At 38.8% G+C, this 22,829-nt stretch overlaps 1 protein-coding gene and 1 long non-coding RNA gene across 8 annotated transcripts in view; one reads left to right on the plus strand and one right to left on the minus strand.

Annotated features, from left to right (window-relative positions):
* DNM3 (dynamin 3) overlaps positions 1-22,829 on the minus strand; it is a 708,993-nt gene that overhangs the window by 87,142 nt on the left and 599,022 nt on the right. For 3 of the 5 annotated variants that reach the window (XM_069065578.1, XM_069065580.1, XM_069065579.1), the window contains 2 exons: positions 12,390-12,616; positions 1,767-2,003 (listed from right to left, as the gene is read on the minus strand). In XM_069065578.1, coding sequence (XP_068921679.1) covers positions 1,767-2,003; positions 12,390-12,616 — 464 coding nt within the window. Of the gene's footprint in view, positions 1-1,762; positions 2,004-12,389; positions 12,617-22,829 lie in introns of those variants that run through there. The other 2 variants (XM_069065577.1, XR_011163889.1) reach the window with 2 other exon arrangements.
* Positions 1-22,829, plus strand: part of LOC138144228 (uncharacterized) — an 80,884-nt gene that overhangs the window by 5,099 nt on the left and 52,956 nt on the right. For all 3 annotated transcript variants that reach the window (XR_011163890.1, XR_011163891.1, XR_011163892.1), the window contains exon 2: positions 1,718-1,851. This is a non-coding gene — a long non-coding RNA (uncharacterized lncRNA). The remainder of the gene's footprint in view (positions 1-1,717; positions 1,852-22,829) is intronic.

The following is a 22,829-nucleotide window of genomic DNA, read 5'->3' on the forward strand; positions in this document are numbered from 1 at the left end:
TCCATCCCCTGATGGCACAATGGCAGGCACTGTTTTCCTATCCATCTGAAGTTCTCCAAAACCAACAATTTGTAGACTGTATATTGCTAGTGTGTTCCTGTGAGGATTAGTTCTGAAACCCCATTTTTTTATATTTGAGGGAAATTCTTTTGCATATTTTTGCTGAGGTTCTTGTGCCAGAACATTTCAGCTAAACCTGAAGTGGGCAGGTCACACCTGGAGGGGACTGGGATGTGGGTACATTAGTAAAACATTCAGGGAAAATGTACCTCTCAGCCCACAGTGCATGTGTCTTTCTTGTCACCTTAGTACTAACTGTTTGAGACCCTTGAGCTAGGCACACCTCTCCTCCCCACTGCTCCATTTCTAGCTTGAAGAGAAAAATACAAGTGAAGCATCCTATCTGAGAGGGAGGCAAAATTACTCAACTTTGACAGGTGGACTGTCACATCTAAATCCAAATATTTTCTCTTTCTGTATATATTTATATAGTTGTATTTCTTCAGAAAGCATAGGAAAAGTTTAGTTCAACAATTTTTTTAGAGTAGTACTTGATGCCTGGCCTATTTGTGCTATCTCTATTTATTATTTTTATTTCTAAAGCAACCATTGGCTTCTTATGCCTTGAAATATGCAAAATTAAGATGGTGAGTTCTTTCAGTCTTGTTCCACTCTTCATGACCCCATTTGGGGTTTTCTTGGCAAAGATACTGGAGGGGTTTGCCATTTCCTTCTCCAGCTCATTTTCCAAATGAGGAACAGAGGCAAACAGGGTTAAGTGACATGTCCAGGGTCATATTGCTAGTAGCTGTCAAACACTGGATTTAAAGTAGGTCCTCCTGACTCCAGGGCCAGTGCTCTATCTACTGTGCCACCTAGCTGCCCTAAAATTAAGAGATTATATGATTTTGAATGTAACAATATGCAAATATGTTCTTGATTTGTTACAATGTTTGATTGTAATGTGATATTCCATTTCTTATGTCAGATTTTTTTTTTTTAAGCAATCGGGGTTAAGTAACTTGCTCAAGGTTACACGGCCAGGTGTTTCTGGGTGGGTGCTAAGTGTCTGAGCCCGGGATTCGATCTCCAGGTCTTCTCAACACTGGAGCCAGTGCTCTTACTCGCTGTGCTACCTGGCCGCCCCCTTATGTCAGATTAATGACTATTCTCATAGAATATTATACTTATGAAATTTTTAACCATAAAGATTTGTTTACAACTTTGAAGTGTTCCTATTCTTACAAATTGTATAAAGCCTGGAATAAAATATTATTTTGATTTTGAAAGAAAACTATACTTCAGAGGTTATTTGGATGATCTGAGAAAGACACATTCTGGAATTTATCTGGAAATTGAGAAGGTGAGATTATCATACACAGCGCTCCTCTCCACATAAAAATGACATTCAGCCTACAAAACTCCAGCCTCTGCTCTTCTCCCCCACATCAATCCACTGTAGTCCTAGGATAAGCAGCTGCCACAGCGTCACTCAGATGGACCAGATTTTCTTTAATTAAATTCTGTTTGTAGATTAGATATTTTAAATTGTTGAAGGTTCCACAATGATTTTAGCCCTAACAGCAGGCCCACTCATCATGTGGATCTGCTATGAAGATTTACCCACTCATTTACTCTGGGGTGTGAAAATCGCATGCAAAAACAGGAAAATGTTTGCAATTTTCTTTTTCAAATAAACCCTGTCTTGTCACTCTAGGAGAAGAGAACCAAACAACCTCCCTTCCAATAAGCATTGAGTTTCTTACCTTGGGACACTGGGAGGAGCCCGTGTTGGCCGGGATGGAACTTGTGGAGGTGCTCCAAATGCATCACTATTACTAGGAAAAGGAGGTAAAGGTCCTGGACGGAATGGTACTGGTGGAGCCCCAGACTGGGGGCCAGGGGATGGAATCGCTGGAGCAGGTCCTCGGCCTGACGTGGGTCTGGTGGGAGGAGCATTTAATGTTGGTCTCCTTTGGTTTGTAGGGCTTGGAGGGGGTGACCTGAGGCACAGAAGACAAATAGTTTACATATTTGTATTTTCTGACTGTATCAGATTTTTTTTCTCTCTTTTTTCATATCTTTTTTTTTTTTAACTTTTTGGAGGGGGGAGGGCAGGGCATTTGGGTTAAGTGACTTGCCCAAGGTCACACGGCTAGCAAATGTTAAGTGTTTGAGACCAGATTTGAACTCAGGTCCTCCTGATTCCAGGGCTGGTGCTCTATTCACTGTGCCACCTAGCTGCCCCTCTTCATATCTCTTTATTATTTGTTGAAGATTTTTGAGGTAGCTAGATACCATTACATTTGTGCTACTTAACTTACCTTCATTTTCATATCTTTTAAAAATTAATTTTTATTTCTAATTTTTGTTCTTACTTTACCTAATTTTCCCATATATCCTTCCCTCCAAGACAGCCACTCTATATAATAATGAATATTTTTAAAAAGAAAAAGAGAAGAAATTATATAAACAAAATTGATCAATACATAGGAAAAAAATTGACTTCATATTTAGTGTACTAACTAGGCTCTCAATCTAAGTTCATTCTCAGCTCCTCACCAATCTGCTCATTGATTTTACCTTTGTAACATCTTCTAATGTGCCTCCTTCTCTCCTCTGATATTGCAACCATCATGGTGCAGGACCTCATCGCCTCACTCTTGGACTATTCTAATAGGTACTGGTGGGTCTGCCTGCCAAGGCTCTCCCCATTCCAGTCTATCCTATGGGCAGGTTTGACCATGTCACTCCTCTACTCACTAAACTTCAACTTCTACTATGAAATCCTCTGCTTGGCATTCAAATTCTTCTTAAACAAGCTTCCCCCAACCGTTACCATTCCAGTTTTCTTACACTTACACCTTTCCCTAAGGCACGCTTCCATCCAGTGACACTGGCCTCTTTCACTTTTGCTCCAACAGGACCTTCTATGTCCCGATTCCAGTATTTTCTCTGGTGGACTCTTGGAGAGCACAAACTATCTTTTGCCCTTCCTTGTATCCTTAGCACTTAGCACAGTGTTCCATGCGTGGTTGGTACTTAATAAATGTTTATTGACTGACTACAAAGGAATGGAAGGGAGCGTTTTCTATTTCTTCTTTTGGGCCAAGCTAATTCTTTGTAACTTTTCAATATTCATCATTGGTTGTTTTATGGTTATAGTTCTTTCCATTTATATGGTTATAGTCTTTATGAATATTGTTTTCTTGGCTCTACCTATTTTGGGTCATGTCATAAATTTTTCCATACTTCTTTGTATTTATTATATTAGGCATTTCAGTAGCATTCCATAAACTCACATATCATAATTTGTTTAGACGTTCTCCAATTGATGGATATCGACTTGGTTTCCAATTCTTTGTTATCATTAAAAGTGCTGCTTTAAATATTTTTGGTGTATATGAAGACGTTTTGTCAATGGGTGGAATCTCTGGGTCAAAGAGTATTTGCATTTTTCAAAATTATCTTACCAATTCACAGTTCCAACAATGGCTATCTTCCTACAGTGCTTCCCACACTGACTTCAGGCTTTTGTAATCTTTGCCAATTTGCAGGGTATGAGAGTTATCTTTATTTGCCCTCCTCTTATTATTAGTGACTTGAAGCATTCTTTCATATGGTTTTTATAGTATGCAATTCTTCTTTTGAAAAATATTTATATACTTTGAATATTAGGGAATGGTATTTGGTCTTATATGTTTCTGTTAGTTTTTCTGTATATCTTGGGTACCAAACTCATCCATTAAATTTATCACAAAGATTGTTTCCCATGGTAATTTTGTAACAATAATTTTGTACCAAAGCCTTTTAATTTCATGTTATCAGTTTCTTTTTATCTTTGGCTATCCTTTGGTTAAAAATATATTTCCTACCCAGAGTTACGAAAGTACATGATCTGTTTCACTTTAACTTTTTTTTTTTTATGATATCATCTTTAATATTAAAATCACACATTCCTTTTGAATTTATTGTGACATATAGTGTAAGATGTTGGTCTAAGACTAATTTCTGCCAGACCACTTTCAAGTTTTCCTAGCAATTCTTATTAAATAGTGAATTCTTTCCTAGTAATTTGTATTTTCAGAAATTATGTTCTTTCTAGCTTCCCAGTATAATAGCAGGGTCAGTTAGTGAATAGAGTTCCAGGAAGACCTGCCTCACATATTTACTGGATGTGTGATCCTGTATGAATGACCAGACTCAGACTTAGTTTCTTCATTTGTGGTATGGTAATAGTAATTCTATCTTTCACACAGTATTGTTGTGAGGATCAAATGAAATAATATATGTAAAGTGCTTATATCATTGCACAAATATTAGCTATTATTATTATGACAACGACTAAAACAACTTTGGAGAAAAAAAATCACTCTGAAGATATTAGGCTACTACTTATTAAATTAGCAGTCATGTATAATAACAGGAACCCAGGGGATGAAAGATAGCAATGATTCTAAAGAAGTATAATAAATTCTATACTTTCAATTCTATTTAAAGTTCATTTTTTTGGAGAGGCAATTGGGGTTAAGTGACTTGCCCAAGGTCACACAGATAGTTTTGTGTTAAGTGTCTGAGGCCAGATTTGAACTCAGGTCTTCCTGACTCCAGGGTTGGTGCTCTATTCATGGCGCCACCTAGCCGCCCCTAAAGTTCATTTTTGCTTGGTTGGTTATTTGTTAGAAATTCAGCTGGTAAGAGAATTCTAGATTCTTATGCTTTCCAATTTTAGGGATACAATGGGCAACCAAAAAAAAAAGCCTTTAATGAGAAAACAAGACAATTCCCATTATTGCTATGTTCTCCACCAAAAACATATGTGTGATCTAGGAAATAGGTTAGCTTTCCTGTCGCAGGAGAGACCTAAGACAATTTAATCAATCTTTGGCTAGGGGACCTCAGAATTTTAGATTAGACAAATGGGCCATCTCTAATACCTAATAGTACAGGGCCATAGAATTTCAGAGTTGGAAGGGACCTCAAAGGCTACATACAAAGTCATATCTGAACAACACAAGAAGTGATCATCCATTATTATTTACTTGAACACCTTCTGTGAGGGAGGACCCACTGCCTCCTAAGGCAACCTATTCCATTTTTGTATACTTTTAGTTATCAGGAATTTTTTCCTTTTGCCATACCAAACATTTCTCCACTGAGGCAGAGTTTGAGAACTAGTCCCAGGATTTCTTGACTGAGTCAGGTTTGAAATGAGCAACTATTCACTATTCACTAGGTATGTTCATTTAGCTGTTTCTAAATTCACTTAGTTATATGGATATCTAGGTCACACGTTTGCATTTTTTTTTAATAACAAGAATAGCATGAGAGATTCTGCTAAATGGTTTGCTAAAATCTAGGTGAACTATATCATTAAACATTCTTCAAATTTATCAAGCTAGTAATCTTGTAAAAAAAATTCTAATTTGGATCTAAATTTCAGTGACAGGGAGAGGGTATTGGTTACTAGGGTTGAGCTAATGGGAACTCTGCAAGAAAAGGACTACTCATCCTTCAAGTATGCCAGTAAAGGAGAGCAAATTTAGGCTTAATTTGACATGCACTCTAGATTTTGTAATAGCTTATTTCAAAGGCTTTAGAGGAAAGTTTGGTAGGGACTCATGCAGCAAAATGTTCAAACAGAAGTCAGCTCAGGAGCGATGGGAGATGCTCAAGAATTACATTTTAAAGAATCAAAGGGAAATCATTCCAATGAGTTAAATGGGGTTTGTGTAAATGTGTGCATGCTCAGGGAATTTATGAACCAATTTGTATTTAAAAAAGAAATGTACAGGCAATGGAAGCAAAAGGATGAATAGAAGAGAATGGCACAGTCCTATAAAGTGGTAACCAGGAATTCCAAATCTCAGAATGAGCAGACGCTAATGAGGGATGCCAGGAGCAACACAACAGTTGTTTTTGTTTTTAATCATAGCCAGTTTCTGAAAATAAACTGAATTCTGGGATCTGTAGTTCAGAACAGATAGTATTCTCTGCTTGCCCTGGGAGGGACTGGAACTAAAGTATTCTAAATACAGAGACTGCTGTAGAATTCTGCCATGTAAGGAGTTTTAAGCTGTATTGTGGGAGAGACAGAGACAGAAACAGAGAGAGAAACCAGCATTTGGTTGATAATAAATGAGTTCAGACTTCAGAGTCTGAGTCTTGCAAGTTTGGCTCCAATGGCCCACCCTCCACTTTTTAGAACAATGGATTTTGATGGGGGTGGCCAGAATGGGCTGATGTGATGGTGATCTGAAGTTTAAGATCACATAATTTTCTCTATTTTTAAAGCAGTTTTTATTTCGTCACCTATAAACTAACACCAGTCATAGGTGATATGTGACTAATATATATTTTTTTGGGGGGGGCAATTGGGTTTAAGCGACTTGCCCAAGGTCACACGGCTAGTAAGTGTTAAGTGTCTGAGGGCAGATTTGAACTCAGATCCTCCTGAATCCAGGACTGGTGCTCTATTCACTGTGGCACCTAGCTGCCGCATGACTCATATTTTTTTTTAATGAACTTGATGTGGTAGGTGGTAAGGGGGAATGTAATTGAGAACAACAGTAACTAGTTGGCTGTACACAGGACTGAGGTGGTCAAAAGTTTAAACCTCTCTTAAGAATATGAGTGTTTTTTTCCCCTAGCTGGGGGCTAAGAAAACTAGGAGACAATTTTATGATTTTTATTTTAAAAATAATTCTTTTAACTCCCAAATAGCAGAGATAAATAAATCCTGTAACTTGGGACCAAGACCTCTTGGGTTAATGAGGTCATTGGTGAGCCCCATTTGGTGGCTTAGTTAAGAGCATAAGCATAATGGTGAAGCTGTAGTCTCAGATATGAAGAGAGATACAGAGAAACAGATCAAGGAAAAGTCTCTCCTGAGATGCCCAGGGGAAGTTGAGAGCTATGATCTGGGAAGGATCTGTCTTGCTTACTTTCCTAAGGTGAGAAGAGGAACCAGTGAGCACTTCATTCTTCTCCTGGTGCTTCACTCTCTAAAAATGTACCTGCTGCCAGCTGGCAGTAGTATCCACTAGTCATACTGGCTGTGCCAGGAGAAAAAAGAGGCTTAGAGCAGGGATGAGGCTGTTCTTGGGGTGGGTGGGATAGGAGTGACTGACACCAATGAGAAGACAGAGCTCTTACTTTGCTTCTCTGTCCTCTGTCAAGGAGGAGGACCTTTGTACAAGAGAGGATAAAACCAAAATGACTAATGGAGCTGATGCCCAAGTCAAGTATGGAGATAGTAAAAGACAGACTTAGCTGCCTTCCTTCGATGAATTCAAGTTGTCCAACCCAGATGAACTTAACATCTCCAAGTCCCGAAAGACCGGCCAGTGTGACTGAGCTTCTACAAAGTGGGAGAAGGGCACATCGTCTGATTTTCAAAATAAGGAGAGGAAACAATCTGTGTATCACAGGCCTGTGAGCTTAACTTTGATTCTGGGAAGAATCCCAGAATAGATCATGACAGAAAAGGTGAGTGAACCACTGGATAATGGTGTAGCGCTTACAAAGGGCCAGCTTTGGCTTTCTCAAGAACAGAAGGCCAAACACGCTTCATTCTATTTCTTGATAGGATTGCTAAACTTGGAGAGGAGGGGGATACAGAGCCTATGGCTCATCCAGATTTTAGTAAGGTTCTTGATAAAGAATCTCATCTCATTCTCATCTTTTTACAACTACAGCCCTCCATTTCTTCAAAGAAAGGAAAGAAATGTATTTCCTTAACCCTGATATGAGGCCAAGATTGGTTATTATAATTTATCAGGATTCTTTTTTATTTTCATATTCTTTTCATTTACCTTGTAGTTCTTTTTTTTTTTTCAGAATTCTTCTTACTTCACTCTTTATTAGTTCATTCGAGTTTTCCCATGCTTCTTTAAATTGCTCACATTCATTATTCCTTATGGTATTATAGTATCCCATTCATATGCCACAATTTATTTAATTATTCCCTAATCACATTATTTTCATTTTTTTGCTTGTTCTGTAGATATTTGTTTGCATGTTTTCTCCCCCATTAAATTGTAAGCTCCTTGAAGGCAGGGGATATCTTTTGTTTCTTTTTTTGTATCCCCAGTACTTAGCACAGTGTCTGGCACATAGAAGGTCCTTAATAAATGCTTATTGTTTTTTTTTTTTTTCCAATTCCGGGCACCAGAGTTTACAAAGGATAATGATAAACTATATGGCATTTAATGGAGGGAAATTAGGGAGGTGAAGGGCCTTGAGTCTATATCATGTAAGGATCAGCTGAAGGAATTGGGTACATTAATCTGGAGTAAAGAATGCTGAAGTCATTCCTAAGGCCAGTTATACAATCCATAGTTGCTCTGTTTAGGGTGCCAAAGTTCCCTACTAGCTCCCCATTACACCTCGTTGCCAGGCCCGTCAGCTGTGAAGGGGCACGCTCGTGTGTTTGGACACTCTGGACTGTGCTCTTTTTTGTCCAGCTGTTCTCTGGTGTATTGGGATAACTAGAGAGCCTCTGTTTCTCCCTCCACTGCACTTCCTCCAGGCCTTCTCTCCCAGGCATCCCTATTAGCTCTTGGACTTCCTCACATGAGTACATCTTCTTAGGTAATGTCATCTTGCATTTCCTCAAATTTTAACCTATTCTTTCCCGACTCTTTCAGGTCTAGGTCTCATTTCATGCATTTCTGTGATACCTACAAAGTCAAATTTGCTCCTTGTCTTGGCATATTGACTTCATCTTGCTTCTAACCCTTAAGATGTGCATTTGTGTACAGATGTCTGAGGACAGAGATACCTACACTTGTTGCTCAGTGTCTTTTCACGGGCAGTCTCCCGTGCCTGGAGGGCTCCTCCTCCTCACTTTCCTTCACTTAAGCTCTTCAGCATGGTGCCTGGCATATAATAGGTGTTTAATAAACGGTTGTTGTCACCTTGACTCAGCTTCCTGGCTTCCTTCAAGACAGCTCAAATCCTATCCCTTTAGGGAAAACTTTCTTTTCTTCCCTATAGCTTCTCCTCTACCTGATAATGCCTTCTTCCTGAGACTATCTTCCACTTAGTATATATCACATATTATACAGGTATTTACCTATCATTTCCTCTATTAGAATATGAGCTCCCAGGGGTGGCTAGGTGGCGCAGTGAATGGAGAGCACTGGCCCTGGAATCAGGAAGACCTAAGTTCAAATCCGGCCTCAGACACTTAACACAAAAAAAACTAGCCATGTGACCTTGGGCAAGTCACTTAACCCCAACTGCCCTTTCTCCCCCTCCAAAATGCAAAAAAAAAAAAAAGAATATGAGTTCCCTGTCCTCACTGGGTTATCTTGGAGGAGATAAGATTTTTTATGCATGAAACAGACAACATACCACATATTATATGACTAAGTGTGAGCTTGAGGGCAGGGACTGGTTTTGCCCTTAGGGCAGTACCTGGCACCTGGAGGTGCTTGATAGATAATGGATTGATTGCATGACTAAATCACTGCTTTTCTTTTATCTCTCGTAACTTCTGGGTATCTTTACTAATATTCTTGCTGCACTGCAGCTACTTTATCATTTCTAGTTTGTTATAGGCAGAGGCTGTTTTCCCCTCTCCTTCCCTTTCAGTTTAAAGTCTTTTCTATTAGATTTGCAAGACTGCAGGAAAATTATTTCTAATTATTTACCAGCAATTATTCCATGCCTGGCCAGGAGTCTGTCATCGCTATATTTCCAGTCATCATCTAGAAATCCAAATATTCTTTTGGACACGATATTCTTAACTAACCATTCACTCCCCACATTTTCATTCCTTTTTTTTTCACTCATTACTCCCCTTCTCATATTCTTCATGTAGGCCATATCAGCCTACTTGCTTCTCCCATCTCCTAGCCTTTGTACGGCTACCCTCTTATAACTGGAAAGTTCTTCCTCCTAACCTGCATCTCTTAGTATCCTGGCCTTCTTTTTTAAAATTTATTTTAAAATTATTTTTCTTTTCAGTATCCATGCCTTCTTGAAACTCAAGCATCATTTCCTTCAGGAGGCCCTTTTCTCACCCCCCAGTTGCTAGTGCTTCCCCCTCCCCCCCCCCCAGGCTACCTTCTGTCTATTCTGCATGGTTCTTATATGTACCTTTTTATTTACATGTTGTCTCCTCCATTAGAATGTACATTCCTTGAAGACAGGGGGCGCATTTGTTTTTTCTCATATATACAGAAGTTATACATTTAAGTACTGACAGAAAGTAAATGCTTTAAGAAAATGCTTTTTTGCACAGGACCAGTTGAATAGGAAGGGATGATACTTAAAAGGTGAAATTGAGAGGTGAGAGGGGAATATAATGAGAGGAGATGGGGACAGACAGAATGGGGTAAACTATCTCATATAGAAGAGGCAAGGGAAAATGGTTACAATGGAGAGGGAGAATAGGAAGGCAAAAGGGAATGGGTCAACCTTATTCCCATTGAATCTGGCTTAGAGAGGGAATCACATACACGCTAAATAGTGTATCTCATCCTACAGGAGAGCAGGGGGGAAAGGGACGAGATGGGGGATGATGGAAGGGAGGGCAGGCTGGGGGAGGGGAGGGAAGTTGGAAGCACCCACTTTTGAAAAGGGTCAGGATCAAAGTAGAGAATAGAACAAGTGGAAGGAGAGATAGGATGGAGGGAAGTATAGTCATTCTTTTACAATATATCCACTATGGAAATGTTTTGCATAGCTACACATGTACAACCTATATTGAATTGCTTATCTTACCAGTAAGGGTGGGTGACAAGGGAAGAAGGGAAAGAATCTAGAATCCAAAGTTTTAAAATCAAATGTTTTATATATATAATTTTTACATGCAACTGGGAAATAAGATATACAGGCACTGGGGTATAGAGATCCATCTTGCCCTACTGGAAAGTCAGAGGTGGGGTGGGGGGGTGGGGGTGGGGAGAATATAGAAGAGAGCAGATTGGGGGACAGGGGATACAGTGGGATCGCTGTTTTGAGGTAGGGGAAAGATGAGGAGAAAATTTGTAACTCAAATTCTTGTGGAAATAAATGATGTAAACTAAAAATAAAAATAAAATTTAATTTAAAAAAAGAGACAAATAACAACAACAAAAAAAGAAAATGCTTTTTTGTCAGTTGATTGATGATGGATTAAATTCACCCAGAAGAACAAAAGAAATTAAGAAAAGTTGATAATTCATTATTTCCTTTACATTTGGGAATATGATGGTTAGTGTTAACTATTATTAATAGTTTTAATGGTGCTATGAACATTAAGCCTTCCTCAGTACAAACAGATATAATCACTAAAATCTGACTGATGTACTAAATTATGCTGAAATTCATTGGTAGTTGGAGGCATATATCTATTTAGAAATTTGTATTGGGTTTCATTCTGTTTTAGGATGGCACATTGGCTCTGAGTTAAGGCACATGTAATTCTTTAGAAGAATTAAAAGTTTGATTTTTGTGGTAGTAAAAATGAAAATAATGTGTTTAGGAAATAATTAAATAAATTGTGGCTTACTAATGCAATGGAATATTATAGTACCATAAGCAATAATGAATGTGAGCAATGGGAAAATTTGAATGAACTAATACAGAGTGAAGTAAGAATTCTGAAAAAGAGACAAAACTACAAGGTAAATGAAAAGAATATGAAAATAAAACAGAACACTGATAAATCATAATAACCAATCTTGGCCTCACATCAGGGTTAAGGAAATACATCTCCTTCCTTTCTTTGGAGAGATGGAGGACTGTAGTTGTAAAAACATTACACAGGCTTTCAGACATGGGAGCTGTACTTACTGGTTTTGTTTAACTTTTTGGTGAGTGGTGGCATATCTTGAAATGACCTAATGTGAAAGGTGATGCAGTGAATAAAGTGCTGGACTAGGAGTCAGGAAAACCTGAATTTGAATCCTGCCTCAGATACTTACTAGTTGTGTCACTGTGAGCAAGTCACTTACCCTCTCTAAATCTTGGTTTTGTCATCTGTCAAATGGGGACAACAAAAACACTTATTTCACAGGCTAGTTATGAGGGACAAATGACACAATAGATGTAAAGTACCTTGCTAGCCTTATGGTTCCCTATAAACATACTAGACACTATTACATAAAAACAAAAGGCAGAGATGAAATATCATCCTTTTAAAGTATAGCAAATTTGCTCCAGATCAAGTGAGCTAAAGTATTGAGGAATAAACAAAACCAGAAATGGGCAACATTGATCATTGAAATTGAAACACAGATTTCACTTTATTTGGCCCACAAGAGTAAGTAGGTTACTGCCTATAACAGCAAGAATGGTAGGTATTGTTTTTTGGACATTTCAGTAGCTGGCTGTTTAAAGATAACCAAGGACCAGATTTTTAAGACCTTTGGGAAAGCAGAGACCCTTTGTTTCCTTACCTCCGAGGGTGCTGTAGCCACGAGTCATCCACAGGGGGAGGTGCAGGAGTAGACACAGTGGCACTGTTGATGTCACCGATGATCACCAGGGCTTCCTTAAGGGCTTGGTACATCCGAAGCATCTCATCACGGCGCTGAGCCTGCTCAGCAGATTCTTCCATCAAGGTGTTTTGGTCCTCAGAGGAATATAACTGTGCTAGGAGCTCTGAATTTATGAAGTCTTTGACCTGCCATGTCACCATAGGAAAACAAAAGAAAATGAGTGAGTGCATAGTCCAAACATTTTAGAGATATCCAGGGCAAGTAGACAAAACCCACTAATGTCCTCTCTGAGACAGAATGTTTGTTTATGTTTTGCTTTCCTTATTACCCATTCTTGTCTTCAGTACTGGTGCCAGTAACAGTTTTAATTCTTTCTAATGGTTGGTTACAGTGAAAAATAATCTTGAGTGAATTTAGAGAAAGCCAAAAATTTGCCATCACTCTACTAGTGCCTGTTGATAGCTAATGCAATCCCACAATGCTTTCTGAAGCATTGTTGACTAACTTGTGGCATACAGTAGTATTTTGACCAAGAAACTTTTCCTAGATATTTAGGGAAAAAAGTCTTGTAATATCATCCAGATACCAAGTTACATTGTTACCCCTCTTAGAATCAGCATCAATTGAAAATATTTGTCTGAGATACATGGGGTCTATGGTATATGTTTTATCAGAAAAAAAATTAAATAGATCTAGTTTCTAACCTCTAATAGTTTTTTGATTTAATAGAGAGAATACTTATTAGAACTGACCAACAGGATACTGAAAATTGAACCAATAATGAATAAAGACCAAGGGTATATCAAAGGTAGGTGAATTTTGTGAGGAGGTATTGTCAAAGTCTGATAGACAGGGAGGCTATTAGAGGGGTTGCTACCCTTAGGTAGTGATCACTTCCACTTAAGTAAAGAAGGCCTAATGGAAGAGGTAAAATTTAATTTGATCCTTAAAGAAAGGGAAGATCATCAACAATGGCCTTTATATAATACCTACTATGTGCCATATAAGTATTTCATCCTTATAACAAATCTATGAGGTCGGTGCCATTATTATTTACATTTAACGGTTGAGAAAATGGGAGGAAACAGAGGTTAAGTGACTTGCCCAGGGTCACATAACTGGTAAGTATCTGAAACTGGATTTGAATTTAGGTTTTCCTGACTCCAGGCCTGGCACTCTATCTACTGCATCACCTAGCTGCCCTAGAACCTGGTAAGGTTATTTAAAAAAAGAGCAAGGCAGTAGATTAAAGGATGGGAAAATGACTTAGAAAAGAGGGGATGCACATGTATATTTGGTCTGAACAGAGTGGGGGAGAAGTGGAAGATCAGAATGAGTCATTAGCCTTGAATGCTAAAGCATTTCGACATTATCCTCTAAGTGAGGGGAAATCAAATAAGGATTTTCTGAGCAGCAGATCGACATGTTGAGAGGGGTGTTTTAACAAGATTATTTTGTTGTTGGCATACAGGGTATATCAAGAGTGAAGGAAGGGAGATCATTTAGAAAGCTATTAAAATGGTCCAGGAATGAGGCAATAAAAGCCTGGACTAGGCTGGTAGCTGTGAAAACCTAAAGGAAAGGGCAGATATGAGTAACACTGCAAAGGAAGAGTAACAGAGCTTAGTGACTGATTGAATGTCAGGGACAAGAACAGAGAAAGAGTGAAGAATGACTCCAAGGTTGTTGAGCTTGGATGACTAGGAAAATGATGGCACCATTGAGAATAATAAGGAAGCTGGGATGGGGGGAAATATGATGAGTCTGACTGTAGGAATGCTCCATCTCCCCTCTACAAACACATTCATATGGGGGATAAGTTTGCAGGTGTCCATGTAACCATATGTTCCCAAATCCCTACTGTATTTTGGTAGGTGGTAAAATTCTTAAATGAACAAATCAGACATTTTTCATGGCTATGGCCACCAGTCCTTCAAAAAGGTTTGTATTTTATTGGAGTCTCTTAATTAAATACAATCTAAGAGGAAGAAAAGCAAAGCTTTGCAACTTTTCAAATTGTGTGTGTGTGTTTACATACACATGTCATTCGGTGGTGTAAGTTAACATTTTAGTTTGCCAACTAACATTTCAGAAAATACTCTCTATCCTGGTCCCTTCTGCCTTTCCCTCATTGCTCCAACTAAAACTCTAATCCCTTCAGGTAGGACCTTGCAGGGTCAGGGAACCTCTTTTCCTAGGGTCCTGAGCACCTCAGAGAATTTTTGAATGGTGTTTATGTCTATAGCATGAACACTCAACTAAAATGTATGATTCTGTTATTTAATATTGTTTATGTTGTAGGCTTCCCTCCTCCCTGTCTTTCCTGGAAGGTAGAATCAAAATTAAATTAAATGTGTAATGTAAAGTAAAATAATTACCCTTGAGTACGAAAGGGGGAAAATAAAGGAATGTGGGATGTTTAAAAGGGTTCAGTGTATTTTCCTCTTCTACACCTAAGCCTTTTCTATCAATGACTATAACTTGTTCCTTTCTAAAACATATTTAGCCTGCATTACCTGGACTGCTTAAAAAAAACCCCACAAATATGGAAAGAAATTCCAACTTTTTCATATAATACAATGACATAGGAAACCATTTCCTTAGGATCAGTTTGTTTCCAGACTTTTAAGGAGGTAGCCCAACAGGGTTTCTCTGCTGAAATGAATATGTGTGTACACACACACACACACACACACACACACACACACGTTGATTGGCTTTATTTTTCTGTTTTCTGATGGTATAGTTAGTATTTTACAATTCATAAGAATCTTACTGTGACTTTCAGAATATTCTGAATTCCCTTTCCAGCTCCCCCACAGTGTTCTAGACCTTCTTTTCTCTTTCATGTATACCTTTGATTCCATTCCCTCCCAACGCTGTCTAGTACACTGACCACTATCATCCCATTTCTCTCTCCCTATGTCCTTCTCCTCCTCTTCCTCCTTCTTCTCTCTCTCCCATTATCTCCCCCACTTTCTCTATCATCTCTCCTTATCTATTGATTCCTTTCCTGCTGCTGACAAACATGCCCAAGTCCCCCCCCCGCCATCTTTAAATAATTCTCATAGTTCTCCTTCCCTTATCTAAACTTGAAGAAGTCAGCAATCTATCCTCCATGTTCCCACCTCTCCTTTCAGTCTCTTCTGAACTCTCTACAATCTGCTTTCTGATCTTATCATTCAACTGAAACTGCTCTCCCCCAAATTACAAATGATCTCCTTCGTTTCAAGTCGAATGACTTTCTCTCTACTCATCCTTCTGGCTCTCTACACAGCACTCCATACTACTGATCATTTCCTCCTGCATACCCTCTCCTCTCTGGGTGTTTTGGTGACTGCTTTCTATTTGCTCTTATCCTCTCTTATCCTACCAATCTGACAGTGCTTTCCTAGTGTTCTTTGCTGTATCTTCGTCCATGTTTCTTCATTCACTTGCTGTGGGTATTCCAAGGTTTTGTCCTGGACTTTCTTCTCTTTCCTCTCTATGCTCTCTCACTTGGTATTCTCATTGGTTCCTAGGAGTTCAATTATTTTCTTTATGTCGATGATTCCCAAATCTACACCATCAGTCCTCTTTTCTCTCTTGAGATCCAGGCCCATACTACCAGATACTTATGAAACAATTGTTCTCCTCTTCAGAACCTCTCTGTTACTGTCAAGGACAGCATCAATTGTTCCAGGCATACAGGTCTGTAATCTTAGCGACCTACTTGACTCCTAATTCTCACCCACTCCTCTTATGTATGTCCCTTTCTCCACTTACAAGCCACCACTATAGTTCAGGTTCCCCTGCCTCAAGTCTCTTCTCACTCCAATATATTCTCTTAACTTCTATATTATCATATGATCATATTATTCTTCTAGTCATTAAATTTCAATGGCTTTCTATTGCCCAAGGATTAAATATAACCTCTACTTTTTGGCATTTAAATCTGTTCAAAATCTGACCTTTTCCTTATTTTCCTCTATGTCTATAGTCTAGCAATAGTGGCCTACTAGCTATATGGTCTTTCTCCTTCTTCCCCTAACCTTCACTCTTGAGGCCACATGTAGTCTTCTATGTTCTTGGGTACAGTCCTTTCACTGAGTTCAAGTTTTATAGAACAAGTCCTTTCATGAAGAGGATTTGTTCTGTGAGGTTTGGGTTCAGTCAGGGAGGAGCCCTTGAGGACCTAGAGGGCCACAGGTTCCCCACCCCTGATTGATGGTTTTCTTTCAGACTTGGCTCACTCACCACTTCCTGCAGGGGGACTTTCCCTGTGCCTCCAGCTGAGAACATCTTCCCCCTTTAATTCTACCTTCTTTAGGATGTACCACTTTCTAAATACTTTATCTTCCCCTTCAGAATAGAAATTCCATGAGGGTAGGGATTTTTTTTTTGCTTTTTCTTTTTTATCTCCAGCACTTAGTACAGTTTCTGACAATTCCTCTTTTGGGGGCTGATATTGCTGACTGGTTTCAAGACAGTTGAGATCTACTTAGACCCTAAGGTACCTTCCACTCAGAAATTCTATTTTAACATTTAGAGCAGCAGTAATACAAATGAACATACTCAGAGTGCTTAGCCAACAAAGAAACCCTATTTTTATTGTTGTTGTTACCATCATCCTTCAGACATGCATTATTCTTTCCAGTTTCACAGCATTTCTTCACTGTGATTCAGAGTGTTGTTCTAGGATTCCACAGGCCTAGTTTTACCCAATTATTAGCTTAATGATTGAGGGAAAATTATGACTTCTGTGAGCCACAGTTTCCTCATCTATAAAATGGGGAAAATAAGACTTGTAATATTTTCCTTCCTAACTTCAAAATACTATCATGAGGCTCAAAACTGATGAACCACCAGTGGAATCAAGCACAAGTTGGGCCTTGGAACTGGGCTTCATGCTATGTCACCATTAAAATCATGATCTAAGCTGGACACTGCTGTTATAGCTTTCTCAAGGACTTTTTTTTCTTCTAAAGGGATATTATCTAAAAGGGAAGAGGCTGAGAAATATGCCTTCATAACATAGCATCCTTTTCTTTCTCCCCTTAAACACTAATGTCCTGAACACAGCTAGCTGATGATTTGATTGTTTGCAGTGTAGGATGACTTCTGATTGTAAACATGCTGTTCCTTTGGGTTATTGTTACCTGGTATGTTTTAGTAATGCAACAGCCGCTGCATTTCAATGGACAAAAGGAGGAAAGGCGTGCATTTTTGGACTTTAAACTTCTTAAACAATTCCATATGGAGACATGAGAGGCAGGATTTTTAATTTAAACTTTCCAAGGGAACTGCTCACCAAATTCTGAACTTTAGGAAAGCTAGCTGAAACATATTCTTTCTATAGTCTAGGTAGCCATTCCAGTGAAGGACCCAGCAGAACTCTAGAAAATCAAGAATTAGACACTTACTGGCTCTAGAGAAAACAATGGCTCTTTCACCTGAAGTGTATACATGTTACTTTTTATAAAAAACAGCTCAAATAAGTTGAAAGAGCATAGAATAAAGAACTCAAAGAACAAAAAGGTAAAAATCTATAAATATTCCCCATTTGTCTGGTAGACTGTGAGATATATTGGAATGAACACTGAGTCCAGCATCAGGAGACCTAGGTGCAAGTCCCAGAGCTGTATACCACTGGTAAGGAGTTTTTGTCAACATCATGATCATTCTAATATTCAAGATGTAACCTCAAAGGTCAGTCTAACAGGTATTAAGTTAGGTCCCCTTTCTCTTAAGTTTTATATAAGGTCTGTGGTCTTTATTACTTAACAAGTAGATCTTATTCATTCCTTACTTAAAAGTATATAAGTCTTATATGAGTGTTGGTTCATTTTGCTAAAGGAAATAGGGCGATGAGCTAAATTTCTGTCAAATTCATCCTGTCCCTTATAGACAGGAAGCAATGTTTCCTCTGGGAAGGATTTAATATAGTATAGGACAAAGTCCTGGTAATGATGGTAATGCCAGTGGCTTGAGAAAAAATAGCAAAAGAATAAAGGGTATCTGATTATGAAAAATTGTCAACAATATCTTGTTGAGTGGCTGTCATTAATGCAATACAATATGAATTTCAGAATTACAGACTACTGCAGAGAGAATTCTTCTTAAGTAGGAATTGAATTGGATGATTTTTGAGATTCTTTCCAACCCAGATGCTATAATTCTATAGGGATAGAATAATTGATTCTGAAGAGGAGGACATGTCTAAAGCTGTTCCCTGACACAAAACCCCCATGATTTAATGTTAATATTATCCTTATGTCCATAGGATGATGAATATTTGACCAGAATAACTATCCAAAACCATCTACTAAGTTATAGAGGGATTGTGATGTGTGTTGATGAAAGGAGTATCCACACCAAAGAAATCACAGATCCCAGAAGTACTGAGGTGTTCTCCTAGGGCCTGAGTATCTGGGGATTTTGGTGATGCTTCAAAAATCAAAACTTTGGGTGACAAAAAGGGCAATGGAGAGATGCATGGCAGATGTAGGTCAGCTTCAATGTACTGCCAATGATTAGTTAAATGTAAGAAGTGCTTTAAAAGATATTCACCAAGGCAAGGGATGATCAGAAAAGGAGGCAGACCATTCTTATAGCAGATGCTACAGTGTGCCAACCAAATGCTCAAAGATCTAGGGGAAGGCCTCTAACACATTAGATGTAGTTTTTATTGGAAGATTTATGGGAGCATAAGGACAAAAAGAAACGGATGGGTTGTACTTTTAGTAAGATTATAAGTCACTGAAGGATGCAAAGAATCCCAACAGTTCTCTGATCTAGGATAGTATTATTATCTTCATTTGAGGGGAAGGGAACTTCTCTCAGAGATGAAAAATAAATGTCGTACCTGAGGTCACACAGCATGCTAGAGACAAAATTGGGACTAGAATTCATTGCAGACAAATTTCCCATTTACTGCTTAGTTGTCATCCATTCTAATGTTTCTATTGCCACATTTCTTAATACCTACACTAAGGTAATCATAGTATAATGATTCTTACAGTCTCAGGCCTATAAGAGCAGTTTAAAAACAACTGAAACTGAGATCATTTAGATGGGGACTTAGGGAATGCTGTTAATAAATGAGCATTTACATCTTGACTGGTGGCTGAATATTCATTAGTAACATTGTGAAATAAGGAAAATATAAAAATTGAGAAGACTTATTTGTGTAATAACTGCTTTTAAATGACTGATATGTTGTAAAGAACTAATTGTAGGATTAGAAAACATGCTCAGTAGTTGTGTGATGATGGACAAATCATTTAATATCCCCCCTTAAACTCAAATCACTCTGATTCCCATTGATTAGCCAACAATAGGTCTAAGTCCAAGCCTCCCTAGGTTATTGTTTAGGCTCCAATGGCTCAGAGTAAGTGTAAATAGCAATTGTTTCGGTTTTGGCCAGAAACCTTGAGGGTTGATTTTTTTTAACAACTAAAAGAGGCCATTCTTTGTCTCATTTCTTACCCAGCCTTAATCACTGAGTGGGTGTTGCCTCAATCAAACTGAGACCTGGGAAAGACCTTAGCTTAATAAGGCCAAGGTCTCCCACTGCATCCTGGGCCATCTCCAATCATCCTGATCTATATTTTGCCATTGGACCCAGATGGCTCAGGTGGAGAAATTGAGGCTGGTGACTTTGCACAATGCTGCCTCACTTAAATCCAATTCACTTGCAATTCATGGCATCACCTTCCTGACGTCACAGTCCTCAAAATCAAAAGACAAACAACAGCAACAATCTCCCTAGACCTCAGTTTCCTCATCTATAAAACAAGTGAGTTAGACTAGTTGACTTTTGAGGTTCCTTCTAACTCTGAATCTATAAACCTATGATTACATTTTGTGTGGATAGAAGCCTAGGCTTAGAGAAAGGAAGACCTGGGTTCAAATTCTGCCTGTATGCCAGTAGGCAAATCATTTTATGAGTTCCCCAGGCATTCTTTATGACTGTTAAGTTGTAGATAATGATCAGTAAGTCTCAAGCACTGACCAAAAAGGTTATGTAAAATATCAATAACATATTTGTAAAACATTTTATATTTCTGAAGCACTTTTGATGGGGTACCTGGGGTCTAGGTCAAACCAACTTGTAAAACCAGTCTGTGAAGTTGTAACTGCAATTTGTCCTTTCCCACCCTTGAGCTCTGGGCCTTCTCCCTAACCCACATTCCACCTAGGCAACACCCTATGACCCCTTTGTTCTTAATTAATCTCTTCATTTCTCCTGGGCCTGGCCCACACCCTCCTCCTTGCCTTTTGTCTCCGGCCTGGCCCAAATCTTATCTAAACTATCTATTCACATGCTCCTCTAGGTCTGCTCAAACCTTTATCTGTGCCCTGAGGCCCCTCCTGTCTGGTCAGCCCTGACAATGGCAGCCCTACCCTTTAAAGGTAAAAGCATGTACCCCTCTCACTCACAGGTTCCCTAAAGGACTCTTGCCAGAAAAGCGTAACAATAAACTTCTACAACTCACTCCAATTAAGCCTGAGACCTTGAATTCTTTCCAGATGCTATTGCAGGTTTTCTGGTCTTAGATAAGAACAGAGGTCCTGCTGAACCTATTGGGATTCCGTCCCTCATCACTTTGATATCGATTATTTGACTTACAACCATAGGCCACTGAAAACTAAGTAAAATCAAATATTTAGAGCTATAAGGCATCTCGGAGGTCATCTAGTTTTGAGTCTCATTTTGCAGATGAGGAAACGGAGGCCCTTAGGTGGTTAAATGCCTTACCCAAGGATATAAGCAGAAATGTGAAGCGTCTGAACCCATGTAGGAGATGTTACATCCTCTACCCTTTCCACTCCAACATATCGCATCCTAATCTTTTTTTTAGCACATCCTCACAACCCTCTGAGAAGTAGATACAACATGAGTTACATCCCCATTTTCTGCGGTAGACAGCTATCACATGATATCTTACACAAAGTCACAGAGAGTAGGGGTGTTGAACGTGAGGCGCACAGGCTGCAATTAGTCTCAAAACTCCCAAATGCAGCTTGAATTAGGTGAAAATATAATTGGAAGATGTTGAACAAAATAAATAAAAACATAATACAACACAGACAATGCTAATTTGTGCCTTCTCAAGTCAATAGACAGCCCCACAGCATTCTACTTCTACTTGAATTTGATTCCACTGAGGTAGAGGCTTGGGTCTTAAATTTCTTATCTATTCTTCTTTCCACTATGTCATTTTGCTTTTATGCTGCATCAGATACTTTAATTTTGATTCTTTTCAACATTTTCATCAGTTTTCTCCTAAAGGAAAAAATTCACTCCATGAAAGTGAGAGAGAGAGAGAGGGCCTGTACCTGTGATTTCATTGTTCTAAGGAGCTCCCAGTATGTAACTTCCTCTTCCAATGCAGGTCAGCACCTTGCTGCAAATTCTAGTCTTAGATACTTGCCTAGGACACTGAGAGGTTAATTGACTTGCTCAGGGTCACACAAGGAGTAAATGACAAGGGTGGGATTCAACCTAGGTCTTCCTGGGTCTGAGAAGAGCTCTCTATCCACCATGCCTCAGTAACTCTCAGCATAAAATAGATCCAAAGAGAAATTTTGATGTTTGGGTTAGCAATATTTAAATAGTTTAGATTTAAACTACTATACACATTTAGCCTTCCTTAAGGAAATGACACTTTCTCAGAGTGCCTTTGTGGCACTGTTTGGTGAGCTGTCAAGAAGCAAAATCAGACTACATATAGCATTGTAATGGTCATAGACATACAGGAAAAGGAAAGCATTCTGCCCATGGTAGACGACTGCTGATCTATATGATACTATGCCATATGCTATACTATGCTATGGGATTCCACAGTAGAGTATACAGAGGTATCACATTCTAGTCACATGAGACACCTTTGATTTATACTTTTGTGGTCATATCACTGCTTTTCTTTGAAATGTAATATAGATAATGTATTGCAAAGATTTCGAGAGTCTATGATTTTTTTTTTTTTTTGGCGTGGGTCTTTCCTCTACAAATGTGGATTATAACCTCTCTTTGACTAGGCAGATGGTCTTTGAGGAGTGCTGTGGTTGAAATATTTAGTATTCTATGGTCAGTCTATGATGAGCCTCTGTTAGGCCCGGCCTCAGAGAGCAGGCATTTAATTTGTTACTGGTGCATTCTTGCGGCTTTTTCTTTTGGTTTTGTTGTTGTCTGTTGGTTGTTTCAGTCATGTCTGAATTTTCATGACCCCATTTGGGGTTTACCTGACAAAGATACTGGTTTCCTTCTCTTGCTCATTTTACAGCAAACAGGGTTAAGTGATTTGCCCAAAGTCACACTCTTAGTAAGTGTCTGAGGCCAGATTTGAACTAAGGAAGATGAGTCTTCCTGCCTCTAAACCTGTCACTCTATCCACTGTGCTACCAAGCTGCCTT

This window comes from Petaurus breviceps, unplaced genomic scaffold (assembly GCF_028583685.1).
Source record: "Petaurus breviceps papuanus isolate PSGF00001 unplaced genomic scaffold, PetGlider_PUasm1.0 90692, whole genome shotgun sequence".
Taxonomy (NCBI): Eukaryota; Metazoa; Chordata; class Mammalia; order Diprotodontia; family Petauridae; genus Petaurus; species Petaurus breviceps.